Raw genomic sequence first — 16624 nt, 5'->3', positions numbered from 1 at the left:
GTGTGTCACTCTGACACACTGGGTTCTTCCTTCAAGGTAGGATTTCAGCAAGGTAAGAGACTCTCGAGAAAAGTTAAAATTTGACAGTTAATTAATTAGGACATTGTGGTTAAACGTATCAAAAGCCTTCTTGAGGTCAATGAAAACCGCTGCTACTACACCCCCGTTATCCATTTTAAGCTTCACGTTCTCTAAGAGGAAGCAGTTGGCTGTTTCAGTCGAATGATTAGCCCTGTAACCAAACTGCATAGGATGCAGCTAATATGGAGAGCTGTTGAGATGTTTATTAAGTTGCTCTGCAACACATTTCTCAGCAATTTTGGAAACAGCAGGGAGAATACTGATTGGCCGATAATTAGAGACATCGGTTGAATCTCCTGACTTAAAAATGGGTGTTACTATGGCTGATTTCCATCCTTTCGGAAACACACATTGCCTGAGAGATTTGTTGACAATGCTTGTGATCGGGTGAGCAAGTGTGCCTTTGTGTTTCTTTAGAACAATATTGTCAATTCCATAAACATCTTTGGCCTTACAGAGTTCTTGAGTGAGCCTAGAACTCTGGTGACAGTAGATTTAGAGACATCCTGAATAGAGAAGCACAGTTGACCTTCATTTACTGGTGTAGGATCAAATTGACCAATACTGGAGCTTCGAGTTACAGTTGGTATGACGATGGATTTTTGTTTGGTTTTATATGTGATAGGAACTATTGTTACGTCCAATGTTGCGCTGGGGACACATTTAGTTGGTGCCAGTGTTGCCAACTTGGCGACTTTCTCGCTAAATCTGGCGACTTTCCAAACCCTCTTGACGACTTTTTTTGTCAAAAGCTACTAGCGACAAATCTTTTTCTGGTGTTGTTGGAGACTTTTGTGGTGTTTTGACTCTGACGTGAAAGCACGTACCGTTCTGCACTGTGGTGAACGAGCAACGGGTGCTACCGTGAGCCGCCCCAAAGCACTCACAGGTGGTTACTCTCACAGTAGCCTCGTGCAGCAGTCCCAGCTGCAGTCAGAGAAGAGAGGAGACACACTCTTGGCGTATTCATGTATCTGCACTCTGCAGTTATTTTTACACAAAACAAATAATAACCGTAGCTGTGGCGTCATAATGAGGTGTTTCAGCTGCAGGACAGCAGTGAAGGCCCAGGTATAAAATGCACGGCCCGTCACTGTGCATTGTCCGTTAATGACGAAGCATCCCGTCATGCTGGCGTCATAATGAGGTTATTCGGAGGTGGTTCAACTGTAGTAAGACAGCACTGAAGGCCTAGGTATAAAATACACGGCCCGCCACTGACTGGTCGGTGAAATGTGGTTTACGCGAAGACGCGATTTAAACGCATTTAATGTTTCATATAAAACGTCAAAAATATGGAACTATAGACTGTATGCTGCCAACAAGATGCTCCCAGGACATCGTAACAGGAGCAGTTACATTCTGTCTGTATATTCATGTAAAGTACGACGAGTGTGTGCTTACTGCTGGAACACACATGCGCAGGTACTTTGGCTTATACTGCTTCTACAACTTTGAAAGATGCACTGGTCTGGAAACTCAGCTTGCGGAGGGAAGTGAATGAAATGACGGAATAAACGTGAGGTTTCACGCTAACTACATACTTTGTAAGTACTTGAACTACGTTAGTCCAAAAATGAAAACCGAAATTAGCACCATTAGTACCATTCTATGCTGCTAACGATGAATGGAAGGCTGCTAGCTTGTGCTAGCATGTTTGGACCAATTTCTTTTCTAATACTAAATACGTTTTATTTACAGATCTAAACGTGGTCTAAACGTGAACGTTCAATCAAAGTCTTCAATTTTGAACGTCTTTTTAACAGTGGCCATAGTCGTCTTTTCAATGGAAAAATGCTTGCTGGGACGATGATGATGAAAGTGACAGTGATGAAGGTGCAATGATAATGGTGAGGATATAGTGATGAAGACAAAGGAGGCTATGACAAGGTGGTAACTAAAGCCAGTTCCACTGAAGGGTGTTCAATAAGAATAAAACAAATGTCTCTGTATTTTTCAATTATTTATTGCCAAACAATCAACGCATTCTAATTCTTCCATGTAGATATGTGTGGTTCTGAAATTATATAGCAATACAAAGTAAATACATGCTCTACATAACTAGGTGGCAAATAAACCATAAACATCCAATACCAAATAAACAGCATAAAAGTAATCTGTATAAGCTAGATATTTAGCAAAGACACAGACATATATCTAAATCTATGATTTCACTACACTCATACTGCCATCTATGGGGAGAGAAAGTAAACACTTTCACTCTGTGTCTCCTTATCCAGTCTAAGCTCTGCATTTAGTCAAGCAACAGAAGAAACAGTAGATCATTAAATACCAGCACTAACAGCAACAACTCTGCACACACAATTATACCTTATATTAACCTTATACCTTATATTAAACAGTAGTTTATAATGTTGTTGAGTAAATATCCTGTGCCCTAATTACTGTAGCTTTAATATAGAGGTGTGGGAATAAACATCAGTGACTTGTCGAGGCAACATAGATAAACCTTTCTGTAAAAAGAAGCTTGATAAATCTTATCCTTTACTTCTTTCACTTGGATGCGCTCCTCTCTTGGGCCTTACACAAAGCCGCAAGGATGCTCTCCTTGTTGTTTAATATGTTATAAGAGCTCAGATCCACCAGAGCCTCATAATCCTCTTTTGAGTAGGTCAGGTGTTTAGTGACGTATGGAGAGCTGCTGCTGCTTACATCCACCTCCCCAGCTCTTATGTCTTCCTCCGTCTCACGCTTCACGCCTGTAAATTCATAAGATAATGACACAATTGGTTAAATGATGTCCTATAAAGCACAATATAATACAAAAGTCTATGTCTTGTTCTTATTGGGTGTAGAAATACATGAGGCAGTTTTGTTGCCTTTCAAGTCAAATCACACCTACTCATTAGTAACTCAGCAGATCATTAATAATTTAGAAGTTCAAGTCAATTGGTTGAGTCCCCAATATGTAGTGCTTAACATTAGCTGCAGTAGGCAGCGTGAGGCGCCCTGTTGGCCTTGGGGCAAAGGCACCACAATGACCCTGGTATGCATTTGGCTTGGGACCTTTGTTTCATGTCATTACCCATCTCTCTCACCTTATTTCCTGTCATCTCTCTACTGTAGCTATTTAATAAAGGCATACATTGCCTAAATAACAAAACAAAATTGAAGCAGAATGTTAAATACAGGTCTGTCACACTGTAAATATATGCTGCAATGCCCTGATAAAGTATTTTATCATTTCAGTATGGAATATAGCAATACAGGTATCCTGTCCTGCCATTATCCCCCCGCCCCGTAAAAAATCCTCACATGACTTCTACAATAACAAGACTAGCTTGAAGAGAAGGGTTTCTTCCTATTGCATTGCTATTGTTTCAAGATATGCAGCACAAAAAAAAAAAGAATAAAGTAATAGAAGCAACATTGTTGCAGTGAAGTTCAACTCGTTCAAATGGGCATACCAGGGCGTTTGAAGTGTTTGTACGTGACATTGACAAGTGGTAAATGAACCACTATCGGGGCCTTGGGATTCTCCTTATCCTCGAAGATGTAGAACTCCTTTTGAGGCTCCTTTTCCAGACTGGCAAAGTCAGCATTGGGAAAGGGGATGTCATGGTCTTTACAGTAAGCAGCTGTCTTCGACAGGACCTAATAGATAAACATGATAAACATGATCATAGAGTAATGTTAATGTTGATGGAATACATTCAGGAAACATTCTGTTTCGGCCCAGATGAGCGCCTCCTCATTCTGCTTTACATTGAAGATGTGCACTGGCTCCCACGAGCAACTCAGAGATATGATGAGATCCACATCTCTCTCTGGCCGCAGGACAGGCACACAGGCAATATTGATGGCATGACCAGAATCAATCAGGCACATAGTGGGGTCACTGGGTGTCAGTTGGTTTGGGAAGGCATCTGGATGTGTTTCTGGACAGAACATAAAGAAGGAGAAAATAACAAACAAATCTTCAACTTCAGTTGCAAGAATATGTGGTTGACTAGGAAACAGAAAATGAAATAACTGACTTGCACATGCTGTCAATTGTGTTCTGTGTCGAACTTTTCTCTCTTCAGGCAACCGCCTGAAGAGAGAAAAGGTAAGAAAAGGCAAGAAAAGGCAAGAAAAGGCAAGGCAGCATTCCTGCACATGATGGTTATCATGTGCAGGAATGCTGCCTTGCCCCAGCAGCTGAGATTGAATATCTGTGGCAGATCTCTGTTTTGTGTGGTGTGTCCCACACTGTTGCTTGGGAAATTCAGCATACTGAGTCGAAGCAGGCGTGATTACTTTGATTGTGTATTTGGCTGGAAATGCTGTCAAAATGGTGCTCAATATTCTATTAAAGGGCACGTCAGTTCTTTAGTTGAACCTTCTCCGAAAATTCAAAAGTCACAATGTGGTCATGGAAGAGAAATGTGGGTCTTCCTTTCATCCCAAGTGATGCTGTCTGCTCAGCTCCTGATAGGGTCACATGTAATGGTAAGGTGGAGGGAAATGGTAGAGCAGGTGGAGGATGGTGGCTGGAGAACATGGGGGAAATCCCAAAAGCTATGAAGACAGAGGAGGGCTCTGGCAGAGGGAGTCCCCCGACTCTGATTTAGTCCATGCTATTGCACCTGTCTCTCATGAAAATCTGTCAGATACAGGCATCAACCTGAAGGTAATAAACCAAGTGAACCGTCATTGGTGCAATGGCACTACGGAGGTTTAAATCATAGCATGAAAGCACCCTCTGAAATCAGACTGGAAGAAGGGGGCAGGTGGGGGAAAAAGGAAGCTACACCTTCTTCTCAAAGGAAACCTGTGTGTTATCCCCAGATACATGGAGTGGGCTCTGCCATTAAAACCAGCTTGGCCAACCAGCTTACTGAACTTTCCCATCAATGTCCACGCCTATATATGGTTTGTTTCAATCTGGTCAACAACTTTGCACCCACACTACTCACAGAAGACAATAAAGGAGGCCTTCTGTACAAGTCTGGGCCACATCCTCTCAATGCCAGTTGGCATGGGGCCTACATTGATCTAACCAAAGCTTTCAACTCCTTCAATCTCCAGGACCTTGGGTCAACAGAGTGACACTGTACACTACACTGTACATTGAGACTCCCCCTAGCACCAAGGGGAACGAGACAGTCTCTCAAGGTAAAACTGGTGTCAAGTAGTGTGTATCATTGCCCCCTATCTATTCATTACAGTCGTTCTTCATTTCATCAGCCTAAACCTGTATTCTAATAAAGAACAGATGGCCAGCTCTTCTACTAAAATAAGTTTAAGGCCGAGTCCCAGGTTTCCACAGCTGAAGCTTCAGTATGCTGATGATAATGCCCAGGGCTCTATATTAATGCTTGGCCGCTGGCCCAGGACAAGTAAACTCTTTGTTGGGGCCAGTGGAATGACTCATGCTTATGTATCAGTCAGGAGGGATCCATGGTGATCACTCCTGACCGCATTTAGGTGCAATAAACAGTCAGGAGGGATCAGTTGTGATCACTCCTGAAATGTACATACTAGAGGCTAGAGAGCTAGAGGCTCAGCATTGTTCCGAATTTTTTGAATTGTGGGCGAAAGTGTACTGTGCTGTGAGTGCATACTTTTCGAGGCAACAAAGTTGCTCTGTTGATTGTAGTCCTTGTGCATGAAGAGTCCGCGCATGAAATTGTACATTTCAGCACTGACTGGACGTGTTCTGAAGAAATCAGTCACATCGCTGGCGATATCTGTGGTTGGATTTATGACGTATGTGTCCTGATTTGATGGTTCAGTGTCATCGTCTGTCAAAAGAACACAACATCTCAATAATACATACATTATTATGCTCTTACATGGAAGTGTCTTTGTTGTACCATGATAGTAATAAATACATTAAAAAGGTTTTAAAATTCTGTTTTATGGTTTGTTGTGTAAACATTGAATCTCTTCAATGATCTAAGATAATGCTTTAAAGTTTAAATGATCAAGCTGGGAATATTCTATATTTTGTCCTATTGTCATCAATCCCATGAAATGACCAAGAAAAGAAAAAAATTCATGTGTCTTGATATATCAATATGAGGAATGCGGGCACTGTAATTTATTTTTAATCTATCCCGCATACAGTGGGTCATGATGTTGTATTGTAAGCACTTACTAACGCAGTCATTCCTAAAGACTGGGTCGAGACCCACAGGGGGGGGTCGCAGGAGATTTTCTTAGAATCGCCAAATAAATTAGCATAGTCTTTTATTTAAGATTTATATGCACAGTATACCTTTCAGCCACATGAGGAAGCCTGAATGTTCATATCATTTTGATAATTGTAGCCTACTTATAACATTGACTAATATAAAAGGGTGGTATGCATTGTGTTTTTTTTAATGAGAGGAAAAAGAACAAGGTAATTTGTGGCAGTAAATGTTCGAACCAGCATTAGTTTTGAAAAAGTTCACACAAAATGTACTATTCACCCGACAATACGTTTGAGTAATGTTTCCTGTACAGGGAGCTTATTTAGGAAATTGCTGAACCGTAAAAAAGTGTATATTTGTGAGCAGTTTTTAAAGATATTTGTCAAACAATGGGCTCGGCACAGTTCCAAACGCAGGGTGGAAAAGTATTGAAAGATGAAACAATTTGTTGGTTTTAATTTGTTTGGTTTGGCTTTTAATAGGATTTGTTTACAAGAGAATTGTAGAAACGCCAGCCTTATTCTAAGTTGTCTATTTATGTTTTTCTGCACTATAAAATAAAGTAGCTGTACCTATGTCGGCTTCTGGGCTGAGCCAGGAGCTCCAAGTAGGCGTGAACCCCGCATTCGCCAATATCTCGGACATGCTGACAGAAACAGCACTGCTCCATATTCCTGATGTTGACAAAAATGTATTGGAATTACCTTAAATTAGTATTGTATTACCATGCATTGACATTGCAACAGAAGCAGTGGTCTTACCAATCAGATAAGGGATGCGGACTTCTGGGAGTTTCTTGACCAAATGGCCGAGAAAGAAGTGACTCCCGAAGTCCTCAGTTTTGATAAATGCCCCATACTTCTGGATGCCTACCTCATAGGGGGTAAACTCACACCACTCTGTCAACAAGATTTGTTATTATTACAAAATCAATCATTCCTTCACAGTTTTCAATTTTGTTCAAGTTCTTCTAGGGGTCTGTTTGTGTCCTGAATCTTTATTATATCATCAGCCTGGTCATGCTGAATATCCCCATATTCATTTCAGTTGCAAAATTAATGATACATTTGATATGAGAACTAGGCATTCATAGGTGTCACTTGAGTTTAACACAATACATATTTTACATGCTATCTATGCTATCTATCTATTGGGCTTCAGTCACCTTGCACAAAATACTTTCAGGAAACAGACATTACAATACAAACACAAATACCAAAATATCATCCAGGATATTTACCAGATTCAGATTCACAGCCCTTTACCCTATCCTTTATATTGACGGCAGTGTATATGGGTAAAGGGTTTTGGCCTTCATTCACTGTTCTCTGCTGCTCAGACAGGGTACTGGTGACTTTCTGTAATTCCAACCAAATATAATTTTATTATGAGTGATATTATTTATAACATTTGAAAAACATAAAATTAGGGTTCAAAGACATGCCCTAATTTGATTGGTTGTGTGTAACTTTTTTTAATGTACGAATTTTGTAATTCATACATTTGATTGTAATATGACTCAAGAAGTGACTTTCCCCAGCTGTCTCATATAATAGTCTGTGGACTGATTTCTATGTAAAGGTATCAGGACTTTAAAAATCTCGTATTAGCTGAAAGTAACTTTCAAACGGCAAGCTATTCCGATTTACCAGCCATCAGCCCCGATCTGTTTTGTGGTGGGTGGCGGTCTTTCACGGAGCCAATGGTACTATTTACAAGATGCCAATCATTCAATCATATTCAGTCTTGTGTGTGTCACGTCACTATTTTGGCCGATGTTCACTCTCTAAATTAACTGCCACCGGTGTCTTTAAAAACAAGGACTTTCTGAAAGTTACACATACTCTTTAAGCTTTCAAAGTAATACACAGTATGATTAAAGTGAGAACAGAAAGTGTTCATCAGCTGCTCACCTTCCCAAAGACAACATGCTCAATGATCAGGCCACACATATCAATGAGTGACACAATGTAACCCTCTTGCTCTTTCTCAGCAATTTCTTTTCTGTAGTAACGGAGATTCTCAGGAGAGATGGCACTCAGGGCACTCTTCGTCATCTGTTCCTTCTCTGCTGAAATAACACTGTCCATGTCCTCATGTGACCAGTTAGCTTCCTGATACAGAGCAGACATAGCCCTGTTCAAAAGGGAAGTAATAGTACAATGATTGAAAATCGATTCATATAACCAGGCACGAAATATTGATATTTCTTACCAAATTTATAAAAAGATCGGTGTATAATGGGTTGAAAATGTCTCTACATGCCATTTGCTGTTTTAATAATTGCTAATTTAATTCAACTCTGAACTTTGCGAAACCAATGGTGACATAGAGTCTACCTGGTACATATATGTTAACGCAGCTGAAAGAAAATGGTAGAAATCAAAGCACGCTGAGGACTTGGCTATCAGTCTCTTCTCTCCACTTACTCTGCATCCCATTCTAACTTCCTATTCAACACTGTCCTCCAATAAAGTACTGGTTTAAGTACCCCCACCCAACCACTTGCCTCCTTGACCCTATCCCCTCTCACCTTTTTCTTTATGGCTCTTACCTTATCCACTTCAGGTATGCTCTTTGAAAACTGGTTGTTTTCCTAACTCTCTAAATGCAGCTTGAGTGAACTTCCGTTAAAGAAAACCAAACTCAACACTAAAGAATAACAGACTTGTCTCTCTTCTTCCATTTCATTGTGAAACATTTGAGCTTGCTGTCTTCACGAAACTTTCTGCAGCAACTTTCCCCACAGCTACCCCACCAATTTGGTTTCAAGGTAGGCCACTAAACTATGACTGCCATAAAATAACTCTAAATTGCTGGAGCTCCCTGTCCATCATCCTGCTGGATTTTTCAGCAGCATTTGACACAGTGAAGCAACAGATCCTCCTCTCGGCACTCTTCTTTTTCACATCCTACCTCAAGGACCACACTTACAAGGTAACTTAGACTGTTGCGTCACCCGGGCCTGCCTCAGCTCCACCGAAAATCCATTCTTTTTTTCAGATTTAGGCTGTGTCTTCACTGCCAAGGTGACGAAGGCCAGAGCTACTCACTTAGAGCTTCACAACGGTTTGTCAGAAGCCTTTGGGTGACATCACAGAAACTACGTCCATATTTCTTAAAGCCTATGATCTGAACCTGGCAGTCTTACTACCGGGGTCCATCAAGTCTCTCTTTTCTCTTCCGTGACTTTTTCTACCACAACTATGCAGATAATACTCTACTGACACACATTTTGTCTTTCCCCAGCCTGCCACAGCAAGTATTATTATCTTTCCGATATTTGAATGACAAATTCTCAAAAAGGCACCAACAGCACAAACTTGGCTAGGAGCTTAAGTTTAGTGAACTCGAATTAGCTGAGGCGACACTTAGCAGACAGCTTGCAGCTGTGATGGCCCCCACCTTTCATTCAAAGTGGCCATTCCGTTAATTATGCATACCTTTAAGCCTAAATACAATTTAAACAGGTGAGTTAGATACAAATTCAACCTCTGTTGTCAGGAACAAGGATATTGGCTATAGAGACCAAACCGTTCTTTGTAACAGGCTGCAAACATGTTTATTTCTGCTTTAAAGTTGGGCCTTTTAACATGGAGGTCTGTGGGGATTGACTCTTTGGAGCCAGCCTGAAGTGACAATTTGCTGACCTGCAGTTTTTGGCACTTCCACATCGGTTTCATTTTTTAGCCTCGGAGGTTGCCCTCTCTTTAAAACCCCCCTGCCCTGTATTTAATTACACGCTTTCTATAAGGCACAGCCCAAAATTTGAGGGATTGCCTGTCTTTGCCTATCTATGTAAAATGAGAAGATTAAAATGAAGATACTGAGGACACTTGACTAGTGAAATGGTTCACTCACCATGTGGCTCCAGAAACACCAGTGATGTAACTGACAGTATCCAGGACCCCGATTTCCTTCAGGCTTCTTAGACTACCAAGCAGGCCTGTCATTGCTCTGGAACCTCCCCCTGAAGCCACCAATGCTATCTTCGGCACCTGAACAGAGAATACAGAGGTGTGGCTCTAGCAGTTTGACCAAATGCTAAATGATATTTAGCAGTTTATGTTTAATGTTCACCTTGGTCACCATCTTACTTCCAAAGTCAGCACGCTTTTAGGAAAAAAACGCAAAGTACAGCCGAGGCTATTTGGTCATAAGTATTGAAATTTTTTTAAATTTTGCACTGATAAAAGATGAAAGACCTTGATGAAAAGTCACCAAAGTTATTCAATTTGATCCTGTGGGTAACAATAATGCCTGTACCTGGTGTCCTGTAACTCAAAATTAGATTATGCTGTCTTATATGCAAGACAGTATGTTGCAGTGTGGTCACATATTTTAACATTTTTACTAAGGATACGAATAAAGAAATTATTTTCTGCCCCATAGCCAACCCTTGTTAATAGATCATTAACTGTAAACTGCCAAGCCATCCAGCTGCAAAGATAACTTGATGCACAAACAGGTTAAATCCATCATCTAACACAGCTGCAGTGTATACACAAAAGAGGCAACTGAGTCCCCAGGTCCCCTGTCCAGAAGAGTAAGCAACCACAATGTTGCATGCATTGTCGTGGACACAATATCGTGGACGCATGTAACCCAACCCACTTTCTCTGTAAAACCTCAGCGCATCAGTTTTGAAATTGTCAGCTGTGTGACTCTGGTACACACTGTCATGGTTGTCCGTCAGTGTCTTGCAAGCCTGGTGGCCCGCTGTGTGTGTGTGACAGAGTTCATGACGTCATAGTGTTGTATGTTGGTCTTGACTTCTGGTACACTTTATGGCATTACATTGTGTTTTTTATTGATTAGCAAAATTATTAGCAAATTGACATAGGTAGGGTGGTGGGTAGGGGTACAAGGGCAAAAGTAACAGAAAAAGTTGCACTCTACCTTTTTAGGATCAGATGGAGCTCCAAAAAGCTTCTGCAAAGCCTGTGCCACTACAACGTCCCTCTTCTTCAGAAACTCTTTCTCTTGAGTTGGGATGTCAAAGTCCAGACGAAGTGCAAGACCCTCACTGAGGATTTCCAGGGTTAAAGCAAGTGTAACATAACACAAAGCTAAAAAGCATTGTTTCACTGATGTCTTCTGGTCGACATTTTCAAGTTTTTTGCACTGCTTAGCTCACTCAGCCCCAAGGTGAATACCCCCGTCCGTATACTTTTGGTCTGGGACTGTTTAACTGGTTTTTCTGGAGGCCCCTCAGCTAATTACTGCTGTTCTGCGCTTATACAGCTTTTACAGCTGACACGGTGTTGTCACGAAAGCTCACACACACCCTTTGGTTCCCCCCAGATTAACACTGTTAGCTCTGTCAGCACTGTTTGCACCGGTAGCTGCTAGACGCCGACTCAGCCGTCGCCATGTTGAGAGCCGTGTGGAGACAATCCCTCAATAATAGATATGCTCTGAATTTGGAATTTAGCACCTTTGATGCTGAATCACACAATTATATCTTAGACAGTAGTGTTTTTCAAACTTTGTTACAGTTTGGGTTTGTACCTTTCCTGTTTCAACATGGCAATGCCCCTGTAAACATTGTCAGATCCATAAACAAATGGTTTTCCAGTTTCGTGTGAAATAATTTGATTGACCCTGACGTCAACTCAACCCAACACCTTTGGGATTACCTAGACCAGTGATTCTCAACTGGTGGGTCACGACCCAAAAGTGGGTCGCGGACCCGTTTTCAATGGGCCTTTGCCTGAAAGAAATAAGAAACAAAAAAAAAAATCCTGTGCTTTTATTTTGAAGGGGATTTTTTATGCAGCGGAGTGCCATCTATTCACACTCCTCAACAATATTTGCCGTTAATGCTTTGTAATGCTCATATCAGCAGAGGATAAACTGAAAACTATACCTATATGACACTATAAGTAGACGAATTGAAGACATGTCGGATGACATCAAACAATAGACCACAGCTCGAATTTAGGCAAGTGGTCATTTTGCATTACAAATGGACGAATCTACAGACATAACAAACAAAGCAGTTTTACTCATTTACGTGAAACATGTGTGGGACGGGGACTTACAGGAACAATTTCTCTGCACAAGCGAGCTCCCTATACTACGACTGCAGAGGACATTTTCAGCTCAGGTTCAAACTGCACTATCTTTACTTTAAATGAATTTGAGAAGTTGAAAATTTTCCTCGATTTGGGTCGTGGCTTGTGGGTGATGGTGGGTCCCGCAGCCAGACCAGTTGAGAACCCCTGACCTAGACCAACAATAAAAACTGATGATGGACCTCACTAATGTGGTTGAATGGGAGCAAATCACTGCAGGCAGGTTCCAAACTCTGATGCAAAACTTTCCCAATAGAGTGGAGGCTAACTGCCTATGGTTCTGCTCAAAACTCACGTAGGCTATAGGTGTGATATTTGGGAGTTCACATACTTTTGGTTATACTGTATAGTGGAAGTAGGAAACACCTTACCCTTCAGTTGTTTCTATGTCAAAATCCACTGTGTCCTGTGATGAGAAAAAGCCACATTACTATTCAACATATATTATTTAAACTACAGCCCTATATGATCAAATTCAGAAAGGTGCCCCTAAACGCTTGGGTCGGCCTGTCCTCTGATCTTCAGCTGGTCAAAACAAAAGGACCAGTTAATGCAGCTGCAAACAAACTTCTTACCTTGTCAACAACAAGGGACACTTTGCCTGCATGTTTGGCTGGTAGTGGCTGGAGATTTATACAAGTTTCCATTGGAGCAGCAGAACCATAGATATAACCAGAGTGCTGACAGACAAAGGGAAAAATAGCATGCCATGTTATACTATCTTTCTAGATTTTGAAGTATGCTGTGGCAGTTATTGTAAAAAAGCATTTGCTATGAAGACCTTAAAAATGAAAAACAAGTTTATTTTCTATCTTCTCTTTCCTTATTTACTTCCCCTCTTCCTTTCTTCTGTGTTAAAGGAGGTGACAAGTGAAGTTGACCAGGAACACTTTACACTGAAAAAATATGTGACATCTCGCTGTCAAACAGGTCAAACTAAAAGACAATTAAAACTCACTGCCACTCCTAGTTCTGTCTCCAAGTCTCTGTTGATGTAGAAACGCAGTTTTGGGGTTTCCTTGGCATTAAGTATGTGTTCCTCGTGATGGGCACCCCTCAGTTTCAGAACCTTGTTCCACAAATCTGGTGAAAAAAAATGTACCCACATGTCATGTTAATCTGTTGAAACTGATAAATACCAATATTGCTGTTGCTTGATAAGTCATTCGTAAAAGTTATCATTATACTAAAGTCATCCATTTGTCTGAAGAAGACATCTCCAAGGTGTCTTGATTTTTGTTAGTTGCTTTCTTCCATAGCCGGTTGAGCGAGCAAAAAGTGGGAGGATCTGTACATTTTAAAAAGCCTGAACAGCCACACTTAAGCTGCAGTGCTCACTGTAAATAACACCAGCTTTATAGATAGATACAAGTTAATGTTCATGGCATCCATCAAATGGAAGAGAGTGAGACCTTTCACACAAAGCCAAAAATTAGAACCTAATGGTGGATAGAGGTGAAAAATCAGAGGATCAGCAAAGCCTATAGGATTCATCCTCTGGGGACCATGAATCTAAAAAATAAGTACAATCTTCTTTCTGTTTGTTGTAAATATGTCTCCTACATAAACAAGAGCAGGTCTTGCAAGAGTATGTGTAGTTATATAACTATAATTGTTGCACACACAGCCAGAGAGTATGGCGCTTGGTTTGCCACAGAGACCATGCGCCTTTCAGTTGATATAGCAAACTTGTTGGCAAACAATTTTTTTAATGCCTAAAGCAGTTATGGAGCAGCATTCATACTTATTTGGAAGTGTGTCTTTGGATACTGAGTGATTGTAAGTCTAATATGCATTCTCCTTTAAGCTCCATGTCCTGAAGAAATATGCTCCACAATGTTCACCAGCTTTTCCTTAACTTTGTCACAGTTGTGAGCTCCTTTGCTGTAAAAAGCTCAACGCTGTTCACTGTGTGTTCGACAATACAGCCTGTCATGTCTGTGAAGCTGTCCTCAATCCTTCGATTTCATTTGTGAAAAAATATTTGATGAACAGGACAATGAAAGCTTAAGTAAATTCAACCTGACTGAATGAATTAGACAATATTGTAGACTACCTACGGTCATCAATTTGTAGCTTGTCAATGTTAATATCCAGTACAGAGAACGGGGCAGCCTGGAAGACACAAAGATCAGTTACTCTGGTTAGGGAAATCAAAATAAGATACATTCATAATAATTATTCCCATGAGCTACAGGATCCACCTGCTCTGTGTCATGAGGCAGCTTAATGGTCATAAATCTATAAATACTTTTAAGATTCAAGTCAGATTGTTAGAATACACATACTGGCAGGTTAAGTCTTCACTCTGCTGTAAGAAGTTTGGACCCCTCTGCACCACAATCACAGTCTTCAGTCTATCCATTTAAAACATGCTTGTTAATAGCAGTGCTTTATCACTTGTGCCAGTGATCTTTCAGCAGTGTCAGCAAATTCTGAAGTCGGTAATGATTTATTTAAATCTATTAAGAAAAAGATAATTAGCAAATGCTGATGGAAAACATGTAATCCAGCATGAATATGTTGTTAGAAATGGCAGTATGTTGTCTTTGTGTGTTCTTTTCTAAGATCTTCAACCTGACAAAACTCTATGATAAAACTCATTTTAAATCAAACTGCAGGAAAGGAAAGGAGTTGAGCTGCCAATGCGTCCTCTTTGGTTTTACAGCCTTTCGAGTTTAGGTTGACATTGAGGAGAGGAAAACCCAAATAACTCGCAGTTCCTACCATGTTCATTCTGTATATGTCTTTGCCTATTCATTACACACTGTTTATACTGTTCATACTGCTCATCTGGCATATCCATACCCTAACTGTATATTCTACATTCTATATTAATTTTATATTTGATTTATTCTGCACTTTATTCAGTACAGCACTACTCTTCTTTTTGCACTTTTGTTCAGATACTAATATACATTTTGTTGTCTTGATACTTGTGATCTGGGCAATGACAATAAAAGTTTATTCTGCTGCCATTTTGAATTTATCAAGCAACCACAATTTGAATTATGTTTGGGAATTAAATGGCTTCTTGTGTTGCAAGTTGGTGATCATCCATACTTTGTTAGGGTTCCAGTCGACATGGAGAATGATCTGAGAACTGATGTAACATTTAGGTGTATAATGCTGATGTTATTTTAAAAATCTTACCACAAGGACGCCATTAGAGGGATATTCACAAGGGGGGTCCTCACTACAAAAAGACAAAAGTTATTCATTTTTAACCAGCTCATTTTTAATCAAATGTTTTGATAGAGGACAATAAAGTAAAAACAGTAATATACAGTTACCTCTGAAGTAGCTCAAATACTATCAGAAGTGTGCCCTCTGTCTATAGAAAAGTGGACAAGAGAAAATCCTTTAATCATAATCATTTGCTTAATGGCCAATTTGTAACAGATCAGCCCTAAGTGCATCCTACAGAGCAAGTGTTGTTCTCTTGTTGCTTTACCTCTGGGTTTATAGGGAAGACCTTGGTCTCCTTCTTCCCTATTGTGAGACTTGCGACATCAAACAGAAGCTCGGCATACAGCTGATCACGTGCCAAAGGGTCGTCATCATATAGCTTCATTTCTAAAATGTTCTGGGGAAACAGTAGAAAAGCTCACTGAGTCACAGAGCTTTTGACTTGTACTCTTCACAAATTAAATTAGCTATTGGCTGGCAATAATGAAGCAAAAAAAACACGTTATCAGAATATTTAAGTACTTGCTACACTAACTGAACTGGTTCTTTCCAGGGTGGACTGAACAACAGCAGTCGGTCAGACGCTCGTGTTTGATGTGATGCTAATATTGCGTAGACTCACTTTCACATGGGTGGGGACCCTGAAGGTAAACGTTTCATTCCAATCTGGGTTGGTATTGTTCGACACAGTTTTAGTACGGTAGGCATTTGCCGTTGCCGTGGGGAGAGAGAGGATAACGTAGCAGTCAGATTCAGAGACTGTAACACAGAGACAGAAAAAGACAGGTCAGTTTCATATGAAAATGTTTTAAAATAAAACATTAGAAAATTATTTTTAAAAGTGATGAAGTGTCAATACAAAACATGCACAGCACATATTATTACTTATAAAAGTGAAAGCCATACTTACACAAATCTTTGCGGGGCAGTTTTTCTGCTCTCAGTATGGTGGTATTCAAGGTCAAATAGGACATAGTTTCCTTCTGTTGAATAAGCCCCCAAAAAGCAATTAAGACAAGAATCAGAATACTTTGAAGGTGTAACTACACTTCCATCATAATCAATTCAACTGGCATGTAAGTGGTGCTTATGTATCACAGAGATCCACTCTACAAACATACAAATAGGCGTCTTCTA

General features: G+C 40.4%; 1 protein-coding gene across 1 annotated transcript in view; it reads right to left on the bottom strand.

The window, feature by feature from the left end:
• Nucleotides 1–2031: 2031 nt before the first annotated feature.
• The window catches only part of LOC142933049 (cytosolic phospholipase A2 beta-like), a 32024-nt gene continuing 17431 nt past the window's right edge, over nt 2032–16624 (bottom strand). The window contains exons 8-26 of the mRNA XM_076077189.1: nt 16398–16470; nt 16110–16246; nt 15753–15884; nt 15592–15632; nt 15452–15494; nt 14359–14413; nt 13257–13381; nt 12874–12978; nt 12670–12704; nt 11121–11247; nt 10083–10219; nt 8135–8357; nt 7462–7579; nt 6983–7120; nt 6794–6895; nt 5649–5828; nt 3808–3980; nt 3510–3696; nt 2032–2801 (exon numbers count right to left, since the gene is read on the bottom strand). Coding sequence (XP_075933304.1) covers nt 2596–2801; nt 3510–3696; nt 3808–3980; nt 5649–5828; nt 6794–6895; nt 6983–7120; nt 7462–7579; nt 8135–8357; nt 10083–10219; nt 11121–11247; nt 12670–12704; nt 12874–12978; nt 13257–13381; nt 14359–14413; nt 15452–15494; nt 15592–15632; nt 15753–15884; nt 16110–16246; nt 16398–16470 — 2337 coding nt within the window. The 3' untranslated portion in view covers nt 2032–2595. The remainder of the gene's footprint in view (nt 2802–3509; nt 3697–3807; nt 3981–5648; nt 5829–6793; nt 6896–6982; nt 7121–7461; nt 7580–8134; nt 8358–10082; nt 10220–11120; nt 11248–12669; nt 12705–12873; nt 12979–13256; nt 13382–14358; nt 14414–15451; nt 15495–15591; nt 15633–15752; nt 15885–16109; nt 16247–16397; nt 16471–16624) is intronic.

Source organism: Anarhichas minor, unplaced genomic scaffold (genome assembly GCF_050575085.1).
Source record: "Anarhichas minor isolate MPS153535 unplaced genomic scaffold, ASM5057508v1 ptg000058l, whole genome shotgun sequence".
Taxonomy (NCBI): Eukaryota; Metazoa; Chordata; class Actinopteri; order Perciformes; family Anarhichadidae; genus Anarhichas; species Anarhichas minor.
This window is presented reverse-complemented; position numbering and strand designations above follow the sequence as displayed.